Source organism: Mytilus californianus, unplaced genomic scaffold, assembly GCF_021869535.1.
Source record: "Mytilus californianus isolate M0D057914Y unplaced genomic scaffold, xbMytCali1.0.p SCAF_18, whole genome shotgun sequence".
Lineage (NCBI taxonomy): Eukaryota > Metazoa > Mollusca > Bivalvia > Mytilida > Mytilidae > Mytilus > Mytilus californianus.
The window spans coordinates 10140509-10165353 of record NW_026262666.1 but is presented as its reverse complement, the minus strand read 5'-3'; the positions used below and the strand labels follow the sequence as shown (position 1 = coordinate 10165353).

General features: G+C 32.8%; 1 protein-coding gene across 2 annotated transcripts in view; it reads right to left on the bottom strand.

Annotated features, from left to right (window-relative positions):
* Nucleotides 1–23797, bottom strand: part of LOC127726699 (transmembrane protein 135-like) — a 113770-nt gene extending 89973 nt beyond the window's left edge. The window contains exons 1-4 of one of the 2 annotated variants that reach the window (XM_052234152.1): nucleotides 23630–23797; nucleotides 21057–21184; nucleotides 18716–18805; nucleotides 2938–2971 (exon numbers count right to left, since the gene is read on the bottom strand). In XM_052234152.1, coding sequence (XP_052090112.1) covers nucleotides 2938–2971; nucleotides 18716–18805; nucleotides 21057–21184; nucleotides 23630–23782 — 405 coding nt within the window. In that variant the 5' untranslated portion in view covers nucleotides 23783–23797. Of the gene's footprint in view, nucleotides 1–2937; nucleotides 2972–17705; nucleotides 17799–18715; nucleotides 18806–21056; nucleotides 21185–23629 lie in introns of both variants that reach the window. The other variant, XM_052234150.1, reaches the window with a different exon arrangement.
* Between the last annotated feature and the right edge of the window lie 1048 nt (nucleotides 23798–24845).

Genomic DNA, 24845 nt, shown 5'->3' with positions numbered 1-24845 from the left:
AGTGACAGTGGGACCCAGATTATTGTTATTTACAAATAATTTTCACATGGTTGGCCAAGGTGTAAATAAGATTTTGTGCGACGATTGTTAAGAATCATTCTCCTGTCTAACCCCCAATTATTATCACAGAATAGATTCGAAAATACCCTGTCGTTTGTATGAAAAAAGGTAATGAATTTCACTAAAATAATCTGCGAAGGACCAATTATAAATGTGTAAGCATAACTTCTCATGTGTAACCATCTTCGTTGATTTTTTTCTCATTCCAAGGGCATCTCTCACCTATACACGATCGTAAATTGAAATCGCTGGATGCCTTTATTCTTTAATACCTCTCAGTTGAGACGTATAATCTTCTCTAATAATTTATTTATTAGATGACAAATTTAGTTTTCCATTTAAATCGCTGAGGTGACACATAGGAGAGACGAGGAGACAATGTAAAACCCATGTCAAAATCGGCAATAATGTGAAAAGAAAATTATGTGAGGGGCGGACTTTCAACCAACTTTTATAGTCATTTCTTTCAGTATCGTTTATTCACCAAAAACAAACATGGCGATATAAAGTCTACCAATTTATCTGCTACAGATAAATCCTTTTATATATTATAAATGGTATTAAAGACGACAAAAGATAAGCCGTTGTGATGTTACTACATTTGGTACAGAGCAATAAACCATTGCTTCCTCTTGAGCAACCACCACACGTGGAATGCAGATCACACTTGAATCTCAGCGCTTAAGATGTACTTTAATGTTTAGACCAAATTAATGCACAAATATGAATTAACCCACATGCAGGCGGGATGTATATGTCATTGAGATAGCACAGGTCAACAACATGAATTGTGACAATTCTTCTTAAAATGATTTATGAGAGTAATACGTGTATCGAAAAATAGAAGGTATAAAGATAGTACAAGTACATGTATGAAATGCATTTGTATTATAATTCATCTTCTTTTAAATTTTCTCCTGAACATGCATGAAATATTTGCCATATGACGTGTTAAGTAACCAACAATCAATTAATCAATCTACATCAAATTTGGTATCAAGTTTAAAATAGCTATGATAGAAAACTGCTGATGAAAAATTGGTTATGGACACCACACAAAAAGATAAGTTGATTGTTTGAGCTCGACTCAACTTTCAGAACACATGGCTTATATCATGGTAGCCAGGTTTATTGGTGGAGGAAGCCAGAGTAACCAGATGGAACCACCTACCTTTGGCAGGAACACTGGCCAACCCCTAGTCAATTTAGATTAAGATTAGAATAGCACCCCACTTGCTGCTGAGGAAATACTAAAACCGCTAGGCCACAGATCCCCTCCAGAATAAAGATGTATTCAAAGGGAAAAACAAGACTCTGCACTCCCGCACTGTCATGTGTCACTGTTCAGTAACAAAAATGAGGTCAAAGTTGAAATTTTGCATACATTTTTTTTTGAAATGCCATCATAATGAACATGGGAACTAAGATTTAAGTTGATGTGACCACAACTTCATGGTAAACAATCTTTAACCTGTTAGTAGTAACAGACTAAAGGAAGGACAGACAGACAGACTAACGATCAGAAACACAACCATTAAATATAATGCCGCTCTACTATCATAGGCTGGACATGAGAACAAATTGTTGGTCCAGCATTGATTTGATTATTATTTCTCTCCATAAAATGTACTTCACTAATTGCAGAGACAGTCAGCAAGGTCAAGGTGAAGTAATTTCTAATAAAGTGCATGCAACCCTAACTTGACAATTTACACAATTCAAATATCAATAATAATGTTCCATAATAATTATTTTAGACCAACAACATCCTGTATTATTACAATAGACAAATATAATTGTTAATTGTAGCAAATGTGTAAATGGGTGTAGCAACATTTCTAATGGTTATAACACTTAGAAAATAAATACAAAAGTACATATCAAAATTTAATTGGTATCATCATATAAATTGTCAAATCTTTTTTAAAAATAGGCCAAATAAAAAAGTCTTTTTTTCAAGTTACAACTCATATTGATTTTTGTCGTTTATAAACTGAGTGATTGATTGATTGATAAATTGATTATATTAATTGATTGACTGATTGATTGATTGATTAACTGCTCATGCAATGTCCAGTGGCATCAATTTGATTCAAATTCAGGCAAGAACAATTAACAATTGGTATGTTAGATAGGGCAGAAAATTTTCCTTGAGACCAGATGACCATAATTTTGAACCCCAGTTTACCCTTCGGGTTTAGTAGAGTGAAAAAGAAACTGAAAATATAAGATATGGTGTGCACATAATAATTTCCCAATATTAATAAGTATATATTTATTAAATGTCATATTTCCACAGTTTTGAAATATATCTATATGAAAATTCCCTCCAGAATGCAGATAATGTCATATCATTTCTAACATGAGCATTTCCCTGTTTCCAAAACATTTTTATCTTTTTAATGTAGATCAATTTTTTAAGACCACCTTGAATAAATAAATCAAAAACAATCTTTCAATAAAAATACAAGTCCGATTCTGATTTAAAATTGATAACATCAACTCTTTAGCTGGCCTGGTCAGAAGGAATAGAGTAAATACTGTGATTCATTTTTATTTGCTGGATTTCTTGGGTATAGGAGAGGCAGGAATTTAAATGTACAACAATATGCAAATTTATATAGGCTTGTTACAAAATTCAAACTTGACAAAACCAGGAAATTAAATATCCACGAAAATATGAGTTTTCCTCAATCTACAAAAATTGGTACCAATGAAAATAAATGACTCTACAGTAGCTGCTTCCACTTGAAGAGAAAAAAAAAAGAGTTTTTGAGACCTCATTTCTACTAAATCGATTCCATTAGAACTAAATTCATAATAAAAGTGAGGGGACTATTGCAAAAACTATAAGCTATCTGTCAGAATTTTACTTACGATATTTGCCATGTATAAAGCTAACAGACCTCTCCTGAAAAAGAATACAAAATATAATGTAAAGATATCAGAAATTTTTTTTTTTTGTAATTTATATTTTCACAAGATTTTTTTATTAATTAAGTCATTAACAATATTATTGATTTTTCAAACTGATGGCAGCACTTGCCAGAAAGAATTATTAATACATTGTAACTTTTTTTATAAAATCTGTAATCAGGACTCACACTGAGATCTTCGGGTACTTTTCAATAAATACTAATAATTGCATGTTTAAATGTGTGCTAACGAAGTAATGCATTCCACACATCAATTACTTTAAAATGAATCTACTTTTCTTAACAAGTTTCACCGTTGACAGTTCTTAAAAAGGTGTTGTAACAAAAAAATTGTGAAGTTTTCCAAAAAAGGATAGGGTATTTTATAGGTGCCCCCATAACAAATTTTTACACTAAAAGAGTTTCGGGAATCAAATGTTTACTTTACGCAAAAGGGGGAAATCCCTAAAATGCAGTCAATGGACATATAAACCAACCTGAGCACAAAACTAACAGAGAATATATGGTTTGATTGCCAATGAGACTATTAACATTAAAGAGCAAAGATGTATGCCTTTAAAAAGAGACCAAAACCGTCTTAAACTTGCAGTGAGGTTAGAGTTTTTTGCTCTGTGTTAAAGGCCTCACTTTAAGATGAAGAACAGCAATAAAAGCGCTGTTCCATTGCTTTTTGTATTTTTTGCTGTGCTTATACTGATTTTGTGTCATGGATGGATACACATATCCTTTCTTTTCTATTATACAATAATAAACTGTTAACACAGAGATATGTCTTGCCTTTTTGTTATTTTTATAATGCAAATGTTGAAATTAAAATAGAAATGCTTTACATGTAAGTTATGCAAATATTCAAAATCATTGAACCATGACTGAAGATACATGGCTGAACAATCTCCACGGAAATGAGATGTGCCAATGCTAATACGACTGCATACCAAATATCATTGACTTATCATAAGTCCTTCCCTTTAAACAAAACTAAACACAAACATTAATTGTAACTGACCTAATCACAAACTAATACATGTAAACTAAGCAAAATTTTCAAAGTCAATAGACCATGACTGAGGGGGCAGGGCCAAATATTCTCCATGGAAATGAGATGTGTCAATGCTTATACAACTGCATACCAATTAACATTGGCCTTCCGCTAATGATTCCCCTTAAACTGACCTACTACACTAGTGGTTCACCATAAACTAGACCTAATCACAAACTAATACATTCTTGATGCCGCTGCTGCTCCCGCCGCTGCAAACAGCATACCTATGTCTCACTTTTTGACTCCGTCAAGGGGAGACAAAAACTTGCATCTACCAAGAGGATGACCACTAGCTTGTTGATGAAAATGCAAAAGGTAAACAATTTGGAAAGCAGGTTTGAAAGTGTCTGCAAAAAACATTTAAACAACAAACAGTAACCAACAGTAACTAACGATAACCACTTCATCACAGTATATAAGGGATCTTCAACTCATTTCACATAAGCCAACCAAGTTTGCAAAGATAAGTGTTAAATAAATGTATAGCGGTATAAAAAAAAAAATCAAAGACAAGTGCCTGAGAGTTGATGGTATAATAAAAACATATTGTTCAGAAACCCAAATATTGCATTAAGTCATTAATCATCTTGGTAAACAGTCAGTTTTAAAATACTTAAAAACCACACTCAGAAGAGAAATGACAGGTCCTAAAAGATGAGTTTGTGACAGAAGGAGTTATCTCCCATCTATTTAAATTTTCATTTCAAATATTTAAACAAACATTTATTGCATAAAATGTAATCTGTATAGCTGACACATGCCATTTTGAACTACTGAAAAGGTTTTTTAATTACTTTAAAAAAATGTTTAAACAACATGCTGGTGTAATTAGGATTATTTACTTTTTTAAGCAAACGACTGCAGATTTGTATAACCAGTAAAAAATTTACATAAAAATTGGTGACATTTAAAAAATTGGGTCGATCAATTTTATTCCTTAAATACTTTTTCACAAAAATATGATAAAAATAGATAAGCGCTAATCCCTGTCGAACATTCACAGGTGTTGGATGATATTTAAAGGGACTATAGTTTTTCTGTCAAACTGTGTGATGATATCCCAGGTAGCTAAATCAATTATGACATTTTATAAGTTGGCATGGGAGATTGTTTAAGGGTATGTGGCCCATAATTGAATGGGTCAAAAGTTTGACATTATCACCGTGATTATCATTTTACCAGCTTCATTTACAGTTACTCATTATCAAAACAATGAGATTTCATTTTTCATACATTAATATTAGATCAGATGTCCGTTTTTAATTTGTGACACGTAATTCCACAATGTGCTCGATATCTGGTTTTAGTCTCAATTTCCAAAGACGACATCAAGACTGATGCTCGTTTCATGTTTCGGTTTCCAAATTCCACTCGATTTGTTAACCTTTAAGACAGGTAATTAAAACGTTGGTTTCAAATTACACTCCCGTAAAATAATCCCCTCCTTTATCATAAAAAAGTCAAATTATAAAACCACAACTCCGCCTTGTTTAACTTGATTTTGAACAGGTACAGCCCAGGTGTTGTAAATCAAGAATTCTTCAATAAAATTTATACTGTTTTTTGTTTATTGGCTCATTGTACTTACACGAGTGTTTATTTTATCCAAACATGGCAATTTAACAAAAGTATGAATGGTCCCATTTGATATTTCTTTCGCTGAGTCAATGAAGGAAAATGAAGGTTACAGTTACTTTTTGTATATATATATGCCCAATGCCTAATATAAAAAAAAGAATTCAAGCTGATATTGGTTTTCAACTTTTTTTGTATGGATTGATTGTTTGTAGAACAACAAAAATATTTCAGTATATGTAACAAGACATCAATCCAGTGACCCAAAAAATTCGTAAGGGTTCCGCGGAACCCAGTGTCTCGCCTACTTTTGGTGTTAATCGCAGGCTCAACAAAAATGAGGAAAAAAATTAATAAAAATATTCCCCTCTATACTATGTTTTGATTGTAAGTAGCTTCTGTCCAAGTTTGGTAAAAATCCAGGATAATTTATGAATCTAATAAATGTTTTAAAAACTTAAACTGCAGAATGTATGTAATGTTGACTGGAAGAAAAACTAAGTCCATTTATAAGTAAAATACAGAAAAAATGGAACAAAATTTTATCAAAATTTCCTTCTAGATACTAGCTTTTGATCATAAACAAGCTTCTGTCCAAGTGTGGTACAAATCCAGGATAGTTTAAGAAAGTTGTTAAAATTTTAAAAACTTTAACCACAGAGTGAATGTAATGTTAACTGGCAGAAAAACTAAGTCCATTTATAAGTAAAATACGGAAAAATGGAATTTTTTTTTTACAAAATTTACTTCTGGATACTATCTTATGATCATAAACAAGCTTCTTTCCAAGTTTGGTATAAATCCAGGATAGTTTAAGAAAGTTATTAAAATTTCAAAAACTTTAACCACAGAGTGAATGTAATGTTTCCTGGCAGAAAAACTTAAGTCCATTTATAAGTAAAATACGGAAAAATGGATTTTTTTTTTACAAAATTTACTTCTGGATACTATCTTATGATCATAAACAAGCTTCTTTCCAAGTTTGGTAGAAATCTAGGATAGTTTAAGAAAGTTATTGAAATTTTAAAAACTTTAACCACAGAGTGAATGTAATGTTAACTGGCAGAAAAACTAAGTCCACTTACAAGTAAAATACGGAAAAAATGGAATTTTTTTTTTACAAAATTTACTTTTGAATATAATCTTATGATCATAAACAAGCTTCTGTCCAAGTTTGGTAGAAATCCAGGATAGTTTAAGAAAGTTATTAAAATTTCAAAAACTTTAACCACAGAGTGAATATTTGTGGACGCCGCCGACGCCGACGGAATGTAGGATCGCTATGTCTCGCTTTTTCGACAAAAGTCGAAGGCTCGACAAAAAGAAAGACATTTAAAACTGTTTAGAAATATTTTTATTGAACAATTGGTAAAAATAAACAAAGACTTTCCACTTCGCTCAATATGTGAAAAAAGTGTACAATGGTATGATTAACATGCACAAAAACTCATGTTCTAAAACAACAATTTACTTTTGACTGGATATCCAATGTGAGGAATTAAATATTTGTCAATTTTTGGGGTAATTATCATTAAATGTTAAATACTTTTCAATACATATTATTTTTAATAGATATGTCAATTCCACTAAACCACAAGACATCGATGCTAAAACTGACACTTTTCAATGGAGAATCACAACTGGAACATAAGTTTCCTCAATGACCTAAGCTGCCTGCTGGGACAATAATGTTTTTCTCTAATACGGACCATATGATATTCAAGCTTAACATTTGTTTTTCACATAGCAGGATACCAGAAAGATATTTTAATCCTAAATAAATCACTGATAAGAAATATACATCTGTCAAATGTCAACGGTGATCGAAATGAATATCAGATTTTTTTCTAATTTATATTTTTGGTTGTTTTTTTTAAATTGATCCATTCCAGAAAAATTACTTCTTAATTTTGGTGTACAAAATGACATTAATTAAGGGGTAAAAATTAAAGGTATCATTCCCATTCCGTAAAAGGTCGATCAAATCCCAAATAAAACTAATGGACAATATAATAAAGAGCCCTGATTCTTTTTAAAAGGAAGAGATTGACAAATCGGTATCTTGTTTTACCCCTATTACTGCTAACATAATTTGATACATAATCCAGTGATTGCTTGATTAAAATTTCAAAACATTTAAAAATAATAACAGAAGCTTATTTTTATTGATTTTTTAACTAGCTATTTTTTTTAAATTTTCTTTTTATACAATTGGCAGTTAAAATGCCAAAACAATACACATGTATGAAGATAGACAAATGGAAAAAAATCAACAAGTCAAGGAGTCACTCAAATTATTCAGTGCCCTCTATTAGCAAATTTCATGTTTAATATAATAAACAGTAAAACCATTCTATTATTATTCGACATAGTGAGGTAGAAAAAAAACTTCCTAAAATTTTCTTATTATTCAACCACCATATTAATTTAAACAGCAAATTCCTAAAGTCCAACAAAATTTATCAACTATCAGATAGCAATTTCATAATTTTGATATTTCCCTACTTTATTTTTGTATAAAATAAATGTGCGCCTAAAATCAAATTGTTGCCTCAGATTTCCAGTCATGCTACTTAACCGAATAACCAAGTAAATCCCATGTCAATTATTTTATGTTGAACTGCATTGAATTATTCAATACAAATCATAAATAAAATAATTTTAGCTGCAAATTTATCATTTAAACAAAAAAAATGGACAAAATCAGTTTCCTTTTTAGCAAATAAACTCCAACCAAATTGCCACTTAACAAAAGTGTCATATCAGGACTTAAATTTCAACGGCACATTTTGTCGACAATATTGTAAATAATGAACCATGGTATTTTGTTTGTTTTGTAATAAAGACTTTATCAAATCAGAAATCTGTAGTATTACATGAACGCCGATCGTATCAATACGTAACGCACCATTACCTATAATTTTGAATCTGTCCACGATAATTCTGACAATATAATAGTCAGATAAAATGAAGTTTAGCTGCTGTTACAATAACATATTGCTGACAATATCATTCCGTGTCATGAGAATTATTATACCATTTTTTTCTATATGAAATACAAATGATAAAACTTATCTTTTAATATCAACGGTTTATAACATTAAAAAAATCAGAAATTTTGAGCTATTATGGTTGAGCTATTACGGTTGTCAGCGTTGTTACTAGTTGATGGACTCACCACAGATACCCGCTATCATATGATGAAGCTAATTACAATACGATGATGCTATCAGATCTATATTCTAAAAAATCTCTACCATACCTGACGAATGAACATCAAACAAAGGTTTTAAATTTGAAAATTTATCCTATAATTAATGGTAAAATTGAAAGCTTTCTGGGAATAGGAAATGTTACCACGGTAATTGACATAATAATATCGTGATCAGAAGACATCCAGAAATTAATCTTAATGAATCTTCGTTGATGGACGTCATTTTAGACTTGTTTACAATAAAAAAAAAATTATCTGTTATAAGGTATAATGGTTTCTATGGAGGACATTTTGCAGTACAATATTGAATTCAATGACAGGGCAAAATACATAATGAACTTTAAGTACAGGAGAAAAGGTAGAAATCAAATACTGCGGAAAAACTGTCTGTCCAAGGCATATACCGCTTTGAATATTCAAGTATTAAAGGGACTTGTCAAATAACATAATGATGTCACAGGCTGAGTCAGCATTCAAACTGCAAAAATGTTTATCTTTTAAAATCTTTCAGAAACTTTAATCAATAAAACACAGATTGCAATAAAGATGGACAGACATTACAAAACAAATGTCTCCCAACATCAATGAGAGTTAAAAATTTATATAAAACAGCAAATGTGAAAATTTGTCGGTTATGACTTGCATGAGATTAGACTAATTTGCCACTGGATGTTAAGCAAGCAAAAATCAATCAATCAATCCATCCATCCAAAAAAGGGAGATAACTACGGTATAAAAAACTTCTATAGGGAGAAAACTATTAAAAATTCCAAAGGCAGAGACAACTAATTAATATTTCTAAAAGGGAGATAACTTTAAAAAAAAATCCTAAAAGGGAGTTAACTAATAAACGTGACATTGGGGTCAAAACTCTAATTTGGCATTAAAATTAAAACTAGAAAGATTATATCATAGGGAACATGTGTACTAAGTTTCAAGTTGATTGGACTTCAACTTCATCAAAAACTACCTTGACCAAAAACTTATATCTGAAGCGGGACAGATGGACGGAGGGACAGACGGACGGCCGAACGAACGAATGGACACACAGACAGAAAAACATAATGCCCCTCTACTATCGTAGGTGGTGCATAAAAATGCATATCTAGCCATTCTAGATGCTGCTAGTCCCATAAAAATCTTTGAGTTGCACCTGTTTGTCTGTTTGTGGTGTAAATAAAACTGTATTTGTTATATTGTTATGATAAACCTTAATGTATGGTCAAATATAATGGTGTACTTTTATAAATTTTGACTTGGATGGAGAGTTGTCTCATTGGCACTCATACCACATCTTCTTATATCTATCAAATATGACTTGATCCCTACTGTGTAGTTCTCTCTTAAGAGTCAAAGATCAATGGGTGATAACGATCTGCAGTATCCAATCAAAAGTAGGGAAATCCACATTGCTATAAATAAAAATTTTATTTTCAATGTTGCAGATCAGTTATACAGTCAAGGTTCTTACTAAAGATTATTAAAGGAAGTCTAGGGACTCACAATTTCTGGTCATGGCAAGTCCAACAGTGAGAAGAAAAATCATTATTGCTATAATTTAAAATCTAATTCTCAATTGACAAAAAAGGGCAATGAAATTACTTCAAATTTAGATAAATTTTCATACTTTTTCTATAAAATAAGGTTATCTGTACTCAGCTGATACAATATGGTACAATCGTGATGCATCTTTGGGCTATCTAATTTAGAAAATGATGAGTCCTGACAGATTTTCAGGGGTCTAGAAATCATAGACTCATTAGTGAGAACCCTATCTGTTATTGTAGTTCAGTAAAGCAGTCAATACTGTAAAAGGAGAATATTTTGCAAGGGGTTTACTTTTTCTAATTTTGAGAGTAAGACAAATTTGTGAAAATATCCCTTCATGTAAATTATTTCTTAACAGATGATAACAATCATTGTAAAAAGAAAAAGCTGGACTCAAACAAATTTGTGAAAATATCCCTTCATGTAAATTTGTTCTTTAAAACAGTTTGATCACAATCTTGGACCAAAAAAAGCAGTTTTGCACTGAAAATCCCGAAATTTTAACTTTACGAAAATAATTCACATTATTTATTTTCTCTGTAGTTAAAGTAGTTTCTCACAATTTAATTTTTGTTGTTCTTTTACAAATTAACTTGAGAGACAAGTAATTAACTTTTTTGACCAAATGAATTAGGGTAATTGATTCTATTCTAATAGGCAATTTGTTAGTCATTACTGGGTGGAGTGATTATATAAAAAACTAAAAAAATTCTGACAAAGCTGGCAGTTAGAAGAAGGAACACAAAAGTTTACTTAAAATTGAAAACAACCAATTATAAATTAATAAAAAAAATTAAATACGTAAGTCATTTCCTATCATTTAACAGAATTGAAATTATTGACAGCAACAGGTAATTCAAAACGTCAACTGAAATTTGCCTTTTGAATCCATACACACAAACAATCAATTTTTAAATCAAATGTTAGAGAAGCGCTATTTCATGGGAACAATACTGCCATTGATGGTATAAAATTCTTCGTTGATTTGTCCACAATAGTTAATTATCTAACGTGGATCAGGTGTTTCAATTGTTATTATATTTAATTACTTCTTTTCTCGTCAGCTATAAATACCTCCGGCAGGTACAAAATAAATGGAAATCTTCATCAAATTCAATTAATCGACAAAATTTTGTTCATGGAACACCTGCTATTCGAGTTCTGCACAAGCTTTCAGGCAATAGGCACTATATAGCGCTGTATTTAATGCGTAATAATCTTTATCATTTATTAAGATGTTGTAATCTTCGGGACCAGTCTCTACGTAATTAATTCCATTCAATACTAAAAGTAGGCCTTCTAGGATGTATGAATTGCTTCATAAAAAGTAATTACATAAAAAGTTAGGACATGAAACCTTTAAAAGTTAATTTACCTGTGGCAATTTCTAAGATCTTAACCGACTTAACTGCCCACTTCATTGAAGTTAATGCCCTCTTTTTAAAACCAAAATGGTGGAGTAGTTGTGCTGTTTGAATGCAAAGAGAGCTGGCAAACATAGCAATAAAAAAACTGAGACAGGTGAACTGGGTAATTTCATGCATGTAGTAAATTGTTAATGAGTTGCCTCTATAACAAAGTTTTTTAATTCACTGTGCCTTCAAAATTTCTTTATACTTTTGCATTGGCAGTCTTAACTTAGTGATGTCTAAGAAATGTATTCCAAGCTTCAATAAACTGCTTCGCTGAGCGCAGCTAGATACGCCCACAGAGGTACAACCCTGAACAGTTGGGGCAAAAATGGACACAATATCCAAGCTTGATTCAGGTCTGAATTTGGATTGTAATTAAATATTTGACATATTATAGGTTTCTGAATAAATGTAGTCAAAGATCTTGAAATTGGTTATATGAATTGAATTTATATTCAATTAAAGATTTCTTTCTGTTGTGCAATACTTAGTAAATCTGTTGTCAGACTATATACAAATAAAGTTCAATTAATTCTCAATGTCACATTAGAAATTTATGAAAATAAAAAGGGAGCTTACATAAATAGATATAAACAATTCACCAAAGTTTCATGAGAATTGCTGATCGCATTTTTGAGTTATTGTCCGATAACTGGAAAATCATCCCTTTTTTTAATGAATAAAACCCCATAACTCAGAAATGTAAAATGTAAACTTTATAAAATTCTAAAGGGAGCTTACATCAAAACATACAAACAATTCACCAAAGTTTCATAAGAATTGCTGAAAGCATTTTTGAGTTTTTGTCGGAAAACTGGAAAATCCCCCCTTTTTTTATGAATAAAACCCTGTAACTTGGAAACGTAAAATCTAGAATTTAAAAGTCGAAAGGGTGCTCATGTCAATAGATATAAACAATTTGCCACAATTTCTTGCAATTTGGTGAAAGCATTCTTGACTTATTGTCCGAAAACTGGAAAATCCCCCTTTTTTTAATGAATAAAACCCCATAACTCGGAAACGTAAAATCTAAATTTTATAAAAAAACGAATGGGAGCTCACGTCAATAGATATTAACAATTCACCAAAGTTTTATGCAAATTGGTTAAAGCATTTTTGAGTTAATGTACGACATGTTGATGACAGACAGACAGACGGACAACGGTATACCATAATACGTCCCGTAAACGGGCGTATAAAAAGTGAAATGGACATACCAAAATGACATCAATCATCCAAGCATAAAAAGTAGATCATCTGAACCTAAAATATACTTCTAATAAAGCTTAACTACCCTTTGGTAACAAATCAAGACAAAAAAAATCTAATCATACCCTCTTGTGGAAAAATGCAATGCCCCTGAAGCTTATATTACTCTTAAAACTATTGGTAGTCCTTTTAACTATATTTTCATCTCATTTCTAGGAAATGATTTTAAATTAAATTACTACAAAAATGAAATATAAAAGCTGTTATTAGGTTCTACTCATAACAATCATCGCAACAAGACAATTTTCCGAGTTAATTCTGCAGAAAATAAATTCATGCTACCGAAAAAATAAATTAAACTATTTACGAAATAATGACAGAGTACACCTATTTACCATACTTATTCATATGCAAATTGTTCCATTAATTACATAAAAAGACGTTCCTACCCTAAATAATTAAATTTATCGGAAGTTTTTCCTACTTAATGCAAAATTAGCTTTAAATATCAGCATAAAACTGTTCATAAAGAATCTGAAAATAATCCCTAAAGCGATAATGTTATGATGTAATCATAATTTATAATATTAAAGACGTACAAGATGTACTTTATTATATGGTCATGAGAAATCACATCTTTTTTTAGAGCTTAAATTATTTCCGTAATTGAGTAATTCTACGTAATACAATGATGTCAGGGGAGCATGATAAATAATGCAAGAAAAAAGAAGGTGGGTTCTATTACTTTCTTTAATTACTATTTCTTTTAAGAAGGAGTTACTTCCCCTGCAAGTAAAATCCATGTGTGGAAATTTTGTCTCATGTTTAACACCTTTTTACACATCCTTTCTGTCCACATTAAATTATTTTGCCATGTTAAAATTTTCAAAGTTAATGTAATGACTTGCATGGCATGGTAAAAGTATGACTGGCTACAAACAGCAAAACCATTTTTTTTTTACATATGTCTAGAAACCGTTTTCCAAGGTATTTAAAAACCTGTAATGGGACTTAAAGGGTATTAAAAGCTTTGTTAGAAATTTGGTATAAATCTTAAAATGTAGCTGGTAATTTTACACTGAAACAACAAATAATATCAAAATCCTCAGGTTTTTACGAAGACAAAAGGATCTATGGTGGAAACAAGATTTGCTGATTGAAGTACCTATGTAGTTTTAACTGCCAATTTGCAATTAAGCGATACCTTCTTTCGACACAATGAAGGGAGTTTCCTTTAATTTCAAAGGTTTTAAGGACTGTAATCAGTATCAAAAAATGGTTCTTTCCTCCTCCCTCTCCACACTTAGAGATTGAAATAAACATGCATTCAAAAGTATGCTGTCCCAAAGATAAAGGTTAGGCTATTAAAATTTTTTTCACTTTGATCAAATGAGAGTTCTTTACATAGTAGCTCATTTTTTATAAGACCATCCACTATTTGTCAAAAAAGGAGCAGCAATAAATAAAACTGCTATCTCCTATATAATTTCTTGCAAGTATATATTGTGGTACATCCATTCCATTTCCAAACTGAAACAATAAAATTGAGAATGGAAATGGGGAATGTGTCAAAGAGACAACAACCCGACCATAGAGCAGACAACAGCCGAAAACCTACTCAAGTATTTCTATTTCTAGCCAAATCCTACAAAATTGGTATTGTAGTTGACACTCTTCTGCCAATCGCATTCATAAGCAAGACCGAATCCTGATCAGCTGAGTTCAGAAGCCAAATAATTGTATGCCTTTTTTTGTTGACTTAATTACCTTGTGAGATAACACAGTAAAAATCCTGACTGTGTATATTGGTATATAAAGGTGGAAGAAACCAAAGGGATAGTCAAACTCATAAGTTGAAAACGAACTAACAATGCCATGGAAAAAAATATAAACTACCTTACAAAACAACATTCTACTAACCCCAACATTAAAAGTTAAGAACCCCACCAAAAACCTGGGGTGCTACCCAAGAGTTTCTAGATCCTGCTCCACATGTGACACCGATTGCAACTAGAGGCTCTCAAGAGCCTGTGTCGCTCACCTGACTCTACTTTGGTTTTAGAAATCATGTAAAGATAGATAAAAATCATAACAGATACCCAAATAATGATTGAGGCCAAATTTTGATTAATATTGGTCCCGTTATTTAATAAAATATCCTGGTGGCCATCTTGAACAGTAAATCGGCAACAAAGTAACAACACTTGGTCAGCACCTCATAAGGAACATTCATGCCATGTTTGGTTTCATTCCATTCAGTGGTTCTCTAAAAGAAGACATTTGTATGTATTTCCCATAGGGTCCTATGTTAAACTAAGCCCCCCCCTAGCGGCCATCTTGGATGATGGATCGACTGCAAAGTAACAACACTTGGTCAGCAACTCATAAGGAACATTCATGCCATGTTTGGTTCAATTCCATTCAGTGGTTCTCTAAAAGAAGACAATTGTATGTATTTCCCATAGGGTCCTATGTTAAACTAAGTCCCCCGCTTTCGGCCATCTTGGATGATGGATCGGCTGCAAAGTAACAACACTTGGTCAACATCTCATAAGGAACATTCATGCCATGTTTGGTTCCATTCCATTTATTGGTTCTCTAAAAGAAGACATTTTTATGTTTTTCCCAAAGGGTCCTATGTAAAACTAAGTCCCCCGCTGGGGGCCATCTTGGATGATGGATCGGCTACAAAGTAACAACACTTGGTCAGCATCTCATAAGGAAGATTCATGCCATGTTTGGTTTCATTCCATTCAGTGGTTCACTAAAAGAAGACATTTGTATGTATTTCCCATAGGGTCCTATGTTAAACTAAGTCCCCCGCTGGCGGCCATCTTGGATGATGGATCGGCTACAAAGTAACAACACTTGGTCAGCACCTCATAAGGAACATTCATGCCATGTTTGGTTTCATTCCATTCAGTGGTTCTCTAAAAGAAGACATTTGTATGTATTTCCCATAGGGTCCTATGTTAAACTAAGTTCCCCGATGGCGGCCATCTTGGATGATGGATCGGCTACAAAGTAACAACACTTGGTCAACATCTCATAAGGAACATTCATGCCATGTTTGGTTCCATTCCATTTATTGGTTCTCTAAAAGAAGACATTTTTATGTTTTTCCCAAAGGGTCCTATGTAAAACTAAGTCCCCCGCTGGGGGCCATCTTGGATGATGGATCGGCTACAAAGTAACAACACTTGGTCAGCATCTCATAAGGAAGATTCATGCCATGTTTGGTTCAATTCCATTCAGTGGTTCTCTAAAAGAAGACAATTGTATGTATTTCCCATAGGGTCCTATGTTAAACTTAGTCCCCTGCTTTCGGCCATCTTGGATGATGGATCGGCTGCAAAGTAACAACACTTGGTCAGAACCTCATAAGGAACATTCATGCCATGTTTGGTTTCATTCCATTCAGTGGTTCTCTAAAAGAAGACATTTGTATGTATTTCCCATAGGGTCCTATGTTAAACTAAGTCCCCCGCTGGCGGCCATCTTGGATGATGGACCGACTGCAAAGTAACAACACTTGGTCAGCATCTCATACGGAACATTCATGCCATGTTTGGTTCCATTCCATTCAGTGGTTCTCTAAAAGAAGACATTTTTATGTATTTCCCATAGGGTCCTATGTTAAACTAAGTCCCCCGATGGCGGCCATCTTGGATGATGGATCAGCTACAAAGTAACAACACTTGGTCAGCACCTCATAAGGAACATTCATGCCATGTTTGGTTTCATTCCATTCAGTGGTTCTCTAAAAGAAGACATTTGTATGTATACCCCATAGGGTCCTATGTTAAACTAAGTTCCCCGATGGCGGCCATCTTGGATGATGGATCGGCTACAAAGTAACAACACATGGTCAGCACCTCATAAGGAACATTCATGCCATGTTTGGTTTTATTCCATTCAGTGGTTCTCTAAAAGAAGTCATTTGTATGCATTTCCCATAGGGTCCTATGTTAAACTAAGTCCCCCGATGGCGGCCATCTTGGATGATGGATCGGCTACAAAGTAACAACACTTGGTGAGCACCTCATAAGGAACATTCATGCCATGTTTGGTTTTATTCCATTCAGTGGTTCTCTAAAAGAAGTCATTTGTATGCATTTCCCATAGGGTCCTATGTTAAACTAAGTCCCCTGCTGGCGGCCATCTTGGATGATGGATCGGCTACAAAGTAACAACACTTGGTCAGCACCTCATAAGGAACATTCATGCCATGTTTGGTTTCATTCCATTCAGTGGTTCTCTAGAAGAAGTTCAAAATGTAAAAAGTTAACGCCGACGACGGACGACGCCGGACGACGCCGGACGACGCCGGACGACGGACGACGGACGCCAAGTGATGAGAAAAGCTCACTTGGCCCTTCGGGCCAGGTGAGCTAAAAAAGAATATCTGTATATCAGACTAACATATTGTCATCCTGAATATGTTTGTAATATTTGCTGCTGGACAGTCATCAAGCAATCCCTTAAAAATTAGTTCAATTGTAATTGAATATATGTGCAATCTTTTTAAAACTTTAATAATTTAAAGCTTTGAAAACTTACCATAATTCTGAATAAATACAAGCTAGTAGCATACATATATTAGTACAGCAAATTTCAAACTGAGCATGAAACCAATCTGTATATTATGTATATGTATGAAGGATGTTAATTTACATAAATTTGAATAAATGAAGATGATTGGTCCATACCTGGACTTCCTCTCGAGAAGTATTGCAACATAAGAGGCTGTCAATGCAGGGACAAATGAGATACTGAGGTAATAAAAATGACCAATCAGTTTCCTGTAGGAGAAAACAGAATCATAGTCAGTAATATGTTTTAGATCATAATAGTGTGCCAGCCATTCTAAAGCTCCTAGAGTACAAGGATTAGACATTTTGATAGTTGACTTTTAAAGAAAGCTAAAGCAGAATTAAGATACTGGAGTACTTAAAACTCTTCCACAAAGAACGCTATTTTGAAAATCCTGCAACAATCCCCCTAATTTGTCTTCAGTATTCTAGGAGCTTTTTTAAGGCTTTCATTTCTATCATGTACCATTGTATAAATGTAATAATTTGATTTATTATTCAAATATACGTAAATTTCTATATCTAAAACAACATTTATACAAATGTACATTTTACTACATGTAAGTTACAACAATACAAGTAAGTCATAAAGTGTTAAAATTAGATTTTGGGCTGTTCCAGAATTTATCAGGTGGATTGAACAGGGAGGTGAAAGATGAGCAGTCGCATTTTGTTAAGAATTTTGTAAGAATTATAAGTAAAATGAAAAATTTTATTTTATGGATGGTATGGCTCCCATCCCCCATGCGTTTAATTCTGGAACAGCCCTTATCTTTTTTATCTCACATCCACCTCAGCAAAATGCCATTGATTAAATTGTTCATAGAAAATTTTCATTGTAGAAAGATTTATTTCCATCCTATAAAGTTTTTGATTAAATATTTTTGTCCACGGTTTGAAAAGTAACATTGTGCATAAAACCCAAAATAATAAATAGTTGATAAAATAAAAAAAAATGAAATTCCTTACAATTTTCCATTAAAATTGTCAGAGTCCTTTTCCTAGGCAGATCCTGGTACTTTCAAAATTCAAATTTGGTATCTGTAACCACGGTAACCAATCAAAAGCACTTTGTGAAGTAGTGATGAGATAAAAACATTTGTCAGGACAATAAAACACAACTGTACCTGCTTTTTCTTTCTATACAAAGAGCTAAAGCACAAGCTGGTATCCCTGTAACAAAGGTTGCTAGGTAACAGAAAGAACCTGCTACTTTTCTGAAAACAATAATTGTCATTAAAATATTCACTGAAGATTTAGATAACTTTACATTAGATTTACACTTAATAACTCAGATCTTCACCTTTCATTCTGGCTGGACAATTTTGTTTTAAACACTCAACATGTACAGCTTACAATTTAAAAAATGCATTTGTAACAATGGTCACTTGCAAGACTGTAAGTTGATCATGATATACCAATGGTTGCGTCAAGATTCAGTGTTAGTCAATAAATAGCACCACTGACAAACATTCTTTGAATTTCAGAGTTTAGCATCTAAAAAGTCGCTTCTGAATTCAAAGTCTTTTCTAGGAGTAGGCACTATACCAACTTTTTCGGTGCTTGAATCAAGGAATTTAAATCCTTTTATTTTAAAGATTTTTTGAGTTGTGGAATGGTATGGGTTTATTTATTTTTTTGGGGGGGAGAGGGAACACTGACCCCATGGGATAAATCCAAATTTGGTAATAAAATTGTTAATGACTAAAAAATATTGTCCAAAGACGGGGATGTTTTTAAAGTACTCCAGCATGGTCTGCATTTATTACATAATATAACAAGATGAATTTTAATACGTTTCCAATCAGCTGATAAACAGAGATCTTTGGTATATGTCAATGATTAATTGTTGGCATAATCTAGGTGTCCAGCTTTATTGGTGGAGGAGCCGGAGTACCTGGAGGGAGCTGGTAAACCATGAGCAGGTTCAAACTCACCTCAGTGTTGACAGGCTAGATACTGCTGTAGATAAACTACTTAAGGGCATACGATACAGTTACAGAGGGGGTAATGGCATTGCTAACATAAAATTGTATTTTCGTGACATCAAACTGTGATATATCGGAAAAAGATGCATTTTTCAACTGATTTTTATCATTCAGACTGATTTAACTTGAAAACGAGTTCATGGACCCCCCTTTTTTAAAATGACATTAGGTTTGATTATGTATGAAGATTATTTGTACCAATTTTTATGAAAAAGTCACTGAAGAATTTTTTTTTTAATCAGATAAATATACAGCAAAAATCATAAAACTTTAATAAAATTTATTATTTCCAAAGAATTGTTATACAAGTTTAGAGCATACTTATGTAAAGAAGATTTTCCAAATGTTTTTATAAAAATCCGCTTTTGTTTATCTTTTGAAACAAAAAAGATAGGTATATCTATCCAAAGAATAGAAATGTCAAAAAAATCAAAATTTTGAGTAAAAGTCTAAAATTTCAACCCCATTTATCTCTTAAAGTAGCACATGAAGGTATATCTTTAATTACATATTTGAATTGACTAGGTGAAAAATAGCTTGTATGTTAATTTTTCGTAAAAAAATCACTGTGTGGGAACAAAACTGTATCGTATGCCCTTAAGACCACTTAGCCACTCAGAGGCCCTAGTAAATGTCAATGAGACAGAAACCAAACAGCAATAATAAATATAAGACATTTCAAGGTCAACGTACAGTCTTCAACAATAGAGAGGTGTCTAAACAGTATGACAAGCTCTTAATTGCTCGGAGCCTAACAAAACATGGAGCATCAATTAAACACACTGCATACCCGGTAGATATACAAGATGAAACTTGCCAGGCAGACATGTACATCTTACAATCATTCCATGCACTAAATATAGCAGCCCATTACTTATTGTATCTAAAAAAAATAGACCAAACCTGAAAAACAAAAAGGTCCCCAAAATGTACTAGAGGATGTACTTCTAATCTTGCCATTCGCCTAAAATAAAAGTAGGATACCAGATATAATATTTGTATTCTTTACAAACAAAGCAAAAATATATTTGCATATATATTTTATAATATTTGTACAATACTGTGGATTCATTACCATTCTTTGGATACCAATAAATTTAAGTGGATGTTGTGGGTATAGGTTAATGGCGAATTTCAATGTTCAATAAAGTGTCAATTTTCTATTGGCTTATATTCAAACTTTGTCAAAACCACAAAATCAAATATCCATGAAAATACAATTTTTTTTTCAAACAGTGAAAACTGGTTCCCATCAAAATAAATGAATCCACGGTAGTTAGCTGATTGATGTCTTGTGAACACATGAAAGTTATTTGATGGATTTTTTATTTTTTAAGAATTGCAAATTCGAATGGCCAAAAAAGTGGCCGTATCATAAATGTTCCTGAACAGTGAGCTACATATACATGTATGCAGCCAATTGTAACTGAGCCAATGTGTGATTATAAACTGTATTGGTATATTTTTTACATTTACCTACCTCCATAAACAGAAAAATGTTATAAACAAGGTTCCATTTGTTGTCAAGAAAATTGTAGATCTTGCTAACTGTGCTGGGAATGACTTCAGAAAATAATCCTTATTTTTCCTCTGGATTACACCAGCAATCTGTCAAAAAACAAATTATAAATTATTATGAGGCAAAATAACTTTTTCCTTAAACAAATAAAAGTGTCCCTTATTAATACTGATATCACAAACTCTATAGCTGCTTTTTTTTTTTTGTCTGATTTTGAAAGGTTATGACCCTATATAATACAAATAAAATGCCCCTGCTTGCATATAAAACGTTATGAAGGGACATAACTCAAGAACTGTAAAAGTGACGCTACCCAAATTTGTACTTGATCTGAGTTTTGTGGTAATAAGAATTGTTTACAAGTTTCATAACATTTGGTTGAGGCAAACTTAGTGAGAGAACAGAAAGGAAAAATTCAGCAATTTTTCAATTTGTAAAGGGACATAACTCTAGAACGGTAAAAGTGATGCCACCAAAATTCGACCTTGATCTGTGTTTTGTGGTAATTAGCATTGAGCAGAAGTTTCATAACATTTGGTTAAGGCAAACTAAAGTTAGAGAATGGAAACGAATATTTCAGCAATTTTTCCATTTGTAAAGGGGCATAACTCTAGAACGGTAAAAGTGACGCCTCCAAAATTCAAACTTGATCTGTATTTTGTGGTAATAAGCATTGTGTATAAATTTCATAACATTTGGTTGAGGCAAACTAAAGTAAGAGAACAGAAAGCAATTTTGGGAAGTTTATGTACGTAGACGGACAAGGGTAAAGCTTAATGCCCCCTCCGCTATGGCGGGGGCATAAAAATTGTAAACACTAAGAAAAAATATATATTTTCTTCATAATCATAAATATACCACTGTATATATTACATGTCAAATCTTTCCTGAAAATAGTTTTAGAACTTAGATTATCTAAATACCATAACCACTAGTGGAGCTGAATGTAGAACTGCTTTACATTTCAGGAGTACCTTTAGTCCAAGTCTTCATGACCAGTTTTTGGAGAAATACAGGTTTCTCAAGTCTTAGTTTTCTGTTTACTGTTTATTTGACATTTGTTTGTGTGTTTCTTTATCTGTTGGTGTTGTCAGTCTTCTCCTTTTTCCACTTGGAGCCTTCAGAATATGAACCCCTTTTCAAGTTCTCCAATCATCATGAACATGCAATTATGCATGAAATAGTTGCCACTGGATGTTAAGCAACCAACAATCAATAGAGTTCTCCAGAATCACCCTATTTCTCAGAAAAATAAGATTTTGTGCTCAATTTTGCTCAATTAATAAAGCATTGAACTTAAAGTGTCTGATTTGGTTATGACCTTGAACCTTATCTGATTTGCATGAACAGTTGATCTGGTTACTTCAATTAGATTTCAATTCTTTTGTATCAACTAAGTACATTCACTCAGCAAACTGAGACAAGACCTCTACATGATTTTTTTCAAACAATTCTCCGTCATAATTAATTGCTGTAATGAACGCAACATAACTTATCTGAATCTTTCAGACAGTTTGTTTTCTCAATGGAATTACTTCATATTTTTCATGTCGAGGTCTTTTATAGCCAACTATACGGTATGGGTTTTTCTCATTGTTGAAGGCCGTACGGTTTCCTCTATTACATCTATTTCATTTGAACTTTGGTGTATACTTGTATCATTTGTAGTCATACCACATCTGCTTATTTTTGTATATTTTTTGTACAATATCCCTTATACATGTTATACAGTATAAAATAATGACAAATTTAAAACAAACTGAAACCATTCATATTGAGGATTGGAAAGTGCTTCCACAAGGTGACTTAGGAATTAAAATATGGTCCACTTTGGTCTTCTACCGACCTGCAGTAAAACCCATGCCAAAGTTGTGCATCTGTTTGGCTGTGCCGGAATACAAGTATGCAAACATGTCTTGTCAGAATGGGGACTTTTAATCTAATGTCTCATGTCAAGAGAGTGACACACTCTTTGCATGTTAAGAACCCTTGCAACAACTCTTTGAGAGGTCCATAGGTGACCTGTTGCAAAGCAAAATTAATGTCTGTCCCTATCCAATATGCCCTTATTTTCTAGTGGCAGTCCAAATTTCCATGACCTTCATCCCAGATGGCCTCTATTACATGATCTATCTATTGTATTTGTTGTTAACTAGTGGCAGTCCAAATTTCCATGACCTTCATCTCGGACTGCCTCCATTACAGGATCTATTTATAATATGTGTTATTAACTGGTTCTTGTCTTGAATATGCAGCAAATATTTGACAGAGGAGTTAAGCAGCTTCATGTAACAATGGATCAATCTGACAATCATCAACAAGGTTTTGTATTTGGCCTTTGGGAGGGTGGTGCAAAAATGACTTGCTGTCTACATTAATAAATATCGTCGGAACAAACTTAGAAGGACCGTTTATAATATGCCAAACTGATATCATTCTAAATAGTAATTTGTCTTTTGTTTGCTCATTTTCATTTTGGGGTTCAAAGTTTATTTGCTTTCATCTGTACATCACGAATTTGAGGGTTAACTCACAGCGTACAGTGATCCATAGACCTTAACTGCTTGCTTAAATACTTCAAACATAACATCAAGTGATGCCTTCTTGCATGACGGTGTCCATGTATGTCCCAATTCGTAACAGGTGCATGTTATTTTGGAAGTTAGCGGTTTGCCTAGCACCGCCATATTAAATTGGTGTCATGCGTCTCACACCGGAAGTAGTAAAAATGTAAACAAATACACGTGTTCAAAGTGAAAGTGAAAGTATATCAAGTTTGGGTATTTTTATATATTTTTTTTTCTCATTTTATGGCAAAGGGAAAACATAACCGTATTTGATGATGAAAAAGAAGCAATTTTGAATGAAAGTGTTTCAATATAAGTTCAACTGATATCAAATTAAACTATATCAATGAATTACAAACTATCTCTGAAACTGAAATATAGCCACAGGCGTTTAGGGAATGAACCCTTTTCATTTTCATATAATGTTTTCTGTGTTTGATTTTTTTAAATAGATTTTTCATATATATCAATTTATTTTCACTGATGTGTGTTCTTGCTCATATTCATAAAACTTTACAATAACCAAGGGTATATATATATGTTGCCCCTCTATTCCTATTTTCATAAAGCGCACTGTGGAAATAACAGGAGTCAAATTAAAGCATCAGACGACTCATAAGATATACAATGTAGAAGATTCACCATCCAGGAGAACAAAATGACAATATATTGTAGAAGCTTTAGAAGTGAGCAAAAAGGAACGAATTCCATAACCACATTTCACGCAGAACATATGGGACCAAGGTCCCAAGTGTTTCTCAGCCTCAATTTTTTTTATGTAGTGTTTTGTAGACTGAAATCTCTGATTGCTTTTTGAAAGAATGGTTGTCCACAGGGATCCGTGTTTGTTCATTCTTGATAGAAACGACATTAACCTCCATTACAGCTGTCGTTAATTTTCGGATTAAGTATTGCTGTCTGTCTATATTTATTTTTTCATGTTTATCTTTAACAACAAAAAAATGAGAATAGAAACGGGGACTGTGTCAAAGAGACAACAACCCGACCAAAGAGCAGAAAACAGCACAAGGCCACAAACGAGTCTTTAATAGCAAACATACATACGGTGACTTATAGTTGTTAACTTTAACGTGATTTGGTCTTTGGTCACCGGGAGACTGATTTGTCTCATTGGCAATCATACCACATCTTCATATTTTTATATCTGTTGGATTTTCTTTTT